This window comes from Eurytemora carolleeae, unplaced genomic scaffold (assembly GCF_000591075.1).
Source record: "Eurytemora carolleeae unplaced genomic scaffold, Eaff_2.0 scaffold64, whole genome shotgun sequence".
NCBI lineage: Eukaryota > Metazoa > Arthropoda > Copepoda > Calanoida > Temoridae > Eurytemora > Eurytemora carolleeae.
The window spans coordinates 528,236-534,123 of NW_019396205.1; the positions used below are offsets into that span (position 1 = coordinate 528,236).

The 5,888-nt window shown below is 34.3% G+C and overlaps 2 protein-coding genes across 2 annotated transcripts in view; both read right to left on the reverse strand.

The window, feature by feature from the left end:
- LOC111698124 (golgin-45) overlaps window positions 1–4,265 on the reverse strand; it is a 6,785-nt gene extending 2,520 nt beyond the window's left edge. The window contains exons 1-3 of the mRNA XM_023468374.1: window positions 3,697–4,265; window positions 1,318–1,841; window positions 362–492 (exon numbers count right to left, since the gene is read on the reverse strand). Of these exons, the coding sequence (XP_023324142.1) occupies window positions 362–492; window positions 1,318–1,841; window positions 3,697–3,886 (845 nt within the window). The 5' untranslated portion in view covers window positions 3,887–4,265. The remainder of the gene's footprint in view (window positions 1–361; window positions 493–1,317; window positions 1,842–3,696) is intronic.
- A 37-nt stretch (window positions 4,266–4,302) lies between these two features.
- Window positions 4,303–5,888, reverse strand: part of LOC111698123 (ralBP1-associated Eps domain-containing protein 1) — a gene marked incomplete in the record, with an annotated part of 7,999 nt that continues 6,413 nt past the window's right edge. Inside the window, 2 exon segments of the mRNA XM_023468373.1 lie at window positions 4,303–5,415; window positions 5,787–5,853. Of these exon segments, the coding sequence (XP_023324141.1) occupies window positions 5,313–5,415; window positions 5,787–5,853 (170 nt within the window).

Below are 5,888 nucleotides of genomic sequence, written 5' to 3' on the forward strand. Positions count from 1 at the left end.
TTCTTTTACTAATCATAATACCTGGATATTTTTAATACCTGGATATTTGTAATACTTGGATATCTATAATTCCTGAATATTCATAAAACTTGGATATTCATAATACCTGAATATTTATAATAACTGGATATTTATAATAACTGGATATTTATAATACCTGAATATTTATAATAACTGGATATTTATAATAACTGGATATTTATAATACCTAGATATCTATAATGCCTGGATATTTATAATACCTAGATATCTATAATACCTGGATATTTATAATACCTAGATATCTATAATACCTGGATATTTACAATACCTAGATATCTATAATGCCTGGATATTTATAATGCCTGGATATCTATAATACCTGGATATTTTATTATTATATTGAAGAACATCTGCAGCAAGCCTGGCTTTATCCTGGGTTAAGAAATCAACCCTAGCCTCAATATCCTCCCCAACACTGGCAACTAGGAGCCTCTTAACCTCACAGTTCACCTTTACAAGAATACAAATATTTACAATATTGTCCTAACACTGGCAACTAGCAGCCTCTTAACCTCACAGTTCACCTTTACAAGAATACAAATATTTACATTATTGTCCTAATACTAGCAACTAGGAGCCTCTTAACCTCACAGTTCACCTTTACAAGAATACAAATATTACAAATATTTATTTGAAAAAAAAAATACTTTTCAGGAATAAGATAAGGTTCACTTTATAGGGACTGAAGAAATTGTTTCAAGTGACAGTTCATTTATGGAGTGTCATGTCCGATTCAAAACATTACCCTTTACACCTTTGTCTGATCAAGGAAGATATTGTCGTTTTTCTAACTCGAAAGGTGTTTGATTCCAACAATCAACTCCATTGCCTCTGAAGTATAAATGCCGCATGCGCAAGTCAATTTTTAAAGAAACCACAATGGAAAAATAGGCATCTAAAAAAGAAACGATGATGGTTTTCTCATGCTTTCTTACTTCTTCACCGGAAATTACTTTAACAGTCTCTTTATGTAAAAATGTTAACAATAATTTACATTACTTTTACCAGTTTACAATCATATCTTTTTTTAAAACGTAATTAAGGTAATGATGTATCGTGTGAGAATAGATAAATTTAAATGTTAAAAGAAATTTCATAACAAGTTTAACATATCATTGAAATTTTCATATTTATAGATAAAGCCAGCATTGTTTTGAGATTTACTCTCCCAGACGTAAATATCAAAAGTTCTGGCTCAGAAATGTCTATTTACCAATCTATGAAATGTTCTGTCTATTAAGTGACACATGTTTGAAATGTCTCAAAATATTCTACCTGAGTTTGAATCTTCAGCTGTTTCTCCGAGTTCTCCAATGCTACTCTCATCCTTTCCAACTCATTCTCCTTAGCTTTCAGCATAGTTCTATAATTCTCCTCCAGCTCAGGGTTCATACTGGAGTCAGGAGCAGAGGAGTCGACTTCATCCATCTCAAGTTTAGGTTCGGATTCATCCTGGTTGAAAGATTTCTTCGGAGTGGATACAGTTCTTCTCTCAGAACTCTTCCTGCTGAGTTTAGTTTGTATGAAAGGTGTAACTGCTCCCTTGTAGGGTTCGTAAGGCACAAACTTTGCTTCTCTATGTTTCTTGACGGAAGGAGGATAGGTACCTTTAGGGAACATCTTGGGTTTCTCCAGGACTAGTGGAGAACTGGGAAGGTTTGCTTTGGGTGGAGGATTTGAAGTTTTGACCTTTGTTTCGGGAGTTTGAACCATAGATGTAGGAATTGTTTTTGTCTCTTGTTGTGGTTTGGATGTGGTCGGCACCTCCATACCATCTCCTTGCTGCCTCTCTGGAACATCTGGAAATAAACCATAATACATTTCATCTCCGGTTCTCTGTTTGTTTGTCCGATTATGACTCTTGAACCCCTTGACAGAAATTCCTTAAATTTTTATTGAGGAACTCAGTAGAAACACGGAAAAAATTAAAACTTGAATTAAAACTTCCAACTTTTTGAAGGTGAAACTCAGTTTCCAGGCAAAGCTATGTTTCCGAGCTAGTTTTTTTTATAAAATATTGTACGTTCGTCTATGAAGGTTTATTTTTGCTTGCTACTTTAAGGCGTATCTATGTACATTGAACACTGTATGGTGACAGTGCTCTACATGCATGAATCCAGGAATATATTTAATGAAATCCAACTCAAAACCAAGATGGATGACAAGAACCATTCTAAGAAACATCAACTAAAAAGGAGACTTTAGATAAGTTACAAGATGCACAGAGACAATGAAACCTATATGAATAGAAGAAATATGAAAAACAGGTATAAAATTCTATCAGAAATGCTAAAAGGAATCTTGATAAAAACTTAGCAAATAATAGCATGAACAGCAGAGCTTTTAACTCTTATGTTAAATCAAGATCAAAAGACAAATCAGGGGTTGGACTACTTATTAATGATCAAGGCCAAGTTGTTTCTAGAAGAAAATGGCGGAAATCCTGAACAAGTCCTTCAGTACTGTGTACACTAAAGAAGACATCCACAACATACCTATATTGAAAAGACTTTCCTGCACTTCAATCCTCGACAAAATGATCAAAAGACAAAATTAAGAAGATGAAACCATCACCTACTCCAGGAGTGGATGGATTTACAGTTCCACTTCTCCAGTCTGTATGGGATCAAATTTCCAACCCGTAGTCATTTATTTACAACAAATCTATCCAAGAAAACCAAGTTCCAACTGACTGGAGAGAAGCTAATGTGACACCAATCTTCAAAAAGTGGGCTAGAGGTAAACCATCCAACTATAGACCTATTTCACTAACTAGTGTACACTGCCAAATAATGGAGTCCATTATTACAGACCATATTGAAGACCATTTAACAGAAAATAAACTAATAAATCCTAGTCAACATGGATTTATGAAAAATAAGTCCTGTCCTTGAATATCTTGAAACCATCGCTGAAGCACTTGACTCAGGTTGGATTGTAGACATTGTGTACCTAGACTTTGCAAAGGCATTTGACAATGTCCCTAAAAAACGCCATGTAACAAAAGTCAGAGCTCATAGTTTTATGGAGATCTTCTAATCTGGATTGAATCTTGGTTAAGTGACAGAAGACAGAGAGTAACCTTGAACGGTAAAAATTCGTCATGGATGGAAGTTGAATCTGGAGTACCACAAGGAAGCATGTGATATGTGGTCTAAACGATGTTGACAAATCTCTGTGGTTCCAGCATGTGGCTGAAACCAGTGAACACCTAACAAGACATCTGCTGATATATTCAATCTGAAACCAAAAACTCAAAACTAGAACTAAAGGAATTGCTTTCGTAACAGAGTTGTTAACAAGATATCAAATCTTCCAAAAATGTAAATGTATTCAAGTGTGATCACTACATTAGATCCACATTCCACAATGATCACTTGGATCTATACACAACCCTAGAAGATAGCATTCTACCATCAGATGATAATCAGTTCCTAAATATATCCTCTACATATTCCTAGAGGATTAATTAACACTCAAGTAAGATACAGCGTTTTAAATGTCCAAAATTGTTCATTTAAATTTCTTCCTAAGTTAGTTTTTCATTAAACCAAGCCAATATTACTAGAAAAATTGAAAAAAAAACTTTTTTTAAATCTTCGTTCAGATAATTACTGAGAAAAAAATGTTTAATGTTTTTTTTTAGAATCCCACCTGGAGAAGGTTCCCGACTGGAATGCACCATGGGAGTATCCTGAGAAGGTCTCTGGACAGACCCAGAGCTCAAGACCTTCATATCATTGATGTCTTGAGATGAGGATTGAAAATTAGGTTTAGGATTGTTTATGTCTTGCTCTCTCTCATCTTCACTTGATACTAGAGCCCCCATCACCAGGTTCCACATTGTTTACTCCATCTGCAATAAATTAAATATCACACAGTTCATATATACCGTCCTCAGGGACACTAACCGTATCCAGGGTTCAGATTTACTCGTGTCCTCAAATGCATGTGTTTTCTTGTGACGTTAAAAGCTTAACGAGATAGCTTTAGTAAGTTCTAGCGGTTAATACAAGCTTGGTTAGATATTCTCTAGTCCTAACTTAGGAGTTATGAAAATATTTTGAAGCTTTTATGGATTTATATCATATGGAAGGGTTTGTTTCTTGCACATTGATTACATTTGGGCTAATAACAAGTTAATATCAATTTTGATTTAGAACTCTGAAAATTATGTTGCACCAGTGAAGCATATATTTATCATTATAATTTTTTATTTAAGCATAAAGTAAGAAGGGTGAAAAGTAAGACAATTCTTGATTATGAATTCAATTATTTTTTATTAATTTGATATATTTGAATGCCTCTTAACCCCCAATTACTGGTTATATCACAGTTATAATTCTTATTTCAGCACTATAAAACTATTTATTACCCTCCTGTATAAAATAATTAATATTGTCTTTGTGAAGATTTTGGAGTACATGGGCATGGACATTGAGTACACTTTTGTCTGGCGGGATCAGGGAGTACATATCATAGGCAGAGACAGGGATTACATTTCATAGGCAGGGACAGGGAGTACATTTCATAGGCAGGAACAGGGAGTACATTTCATAAACTGGGGTAGAGAGGACATTTTCTGTCAGGGACATGGCGCACATTTCTCTGGATGGGACAGTCATCGGTGGGGTCAGGGAGTACATTTCATCGGCGGGGCCAGTGAGTACATTTTATCGGCGGGACAAGGCTTAATTTTGTTGATAATGGAACCATCGCTTTGGCGCAAAAGTTCGCAAAGATACAGATCATAAATTGTACATGTACATAAAACACAAACAGTACGCTATTGGTACACAGGGACATAGTACATAAATATATAAATAGAATTGCTTTTTCGAACGAGCACACAAAATATTTTCTTTTTTCTTTTTTTAATGGATTCCTAAGAAGAAAATAGGAAGAAAATACTAAAAAGATAATAAGGTGATCAAGGAAAGAGGGAGTGAATGAAAAAGGGAGGGAGTAAATTTAGGGAGTAGATATAAAGAAAGGAGCGAACAAATGGGAGGGTGTTAAATGTAGAACAAACCTGAGTGGCTTAGGGGAGTTTGCAAAAAAAGGAATACTGCAAATTTGAGGATTTTGTGAACTAATAAACGATGATTTACAATAGTTATTTTCTCCATTGCGTAGAATGTGAAGATCCTTCAATTTAAACGTGCTAGAGCGAAATTATCAGAATCTGAACCCTATCCAGCTTGTCTTATTTCATCCCAGACATAAATTATCTTAGTTACAAAATTAATCTCTTCTCTCGTCCCAGTAGTTTAGTCCTGGTTTCCAAAGGATTTAAGCTGCTCTAGTTGATACTCCAGTACAACCCGTTCCTCCATGATATCCGATACCTCCTGGTTCAACTCCGTAACCGTCCTGAACACAGCAAACATCGGCAAATGAAAACAAGCCTTTTAAATGGTCAAATCATTTAATTTTGTAAAAAGATTTTTTATTTTTCTCTAATTCCATTACTTCTACACAAAAAGAGGTGGTGTTAAGCTAGATAAAAGCTAATAATATTGTATACTATAATTACAAAAAATAGTTAACAAGACAGAGTTTTGTATTTATCTAACAATAATTCAGGTCACAGCGTTAATTTAATTTTATTAAAACTAGTATTTTTAGTTGTTAAAAAAGGATCGATTCTTTCCAAATGTATCTTATATATCTTTTGTCTATTCCGTATTTGATGGATCCCTTTTATTTTTGATTAATATATAAAAACCAATAATTGAACTTGCCTTGTTAAAAGCGCGACACTCTCCTTATATTTGTGAATATTTGCAGATATTTCTCGTACATCTCGACCTAAAGATATATGATATCTATAATACCTGGATATT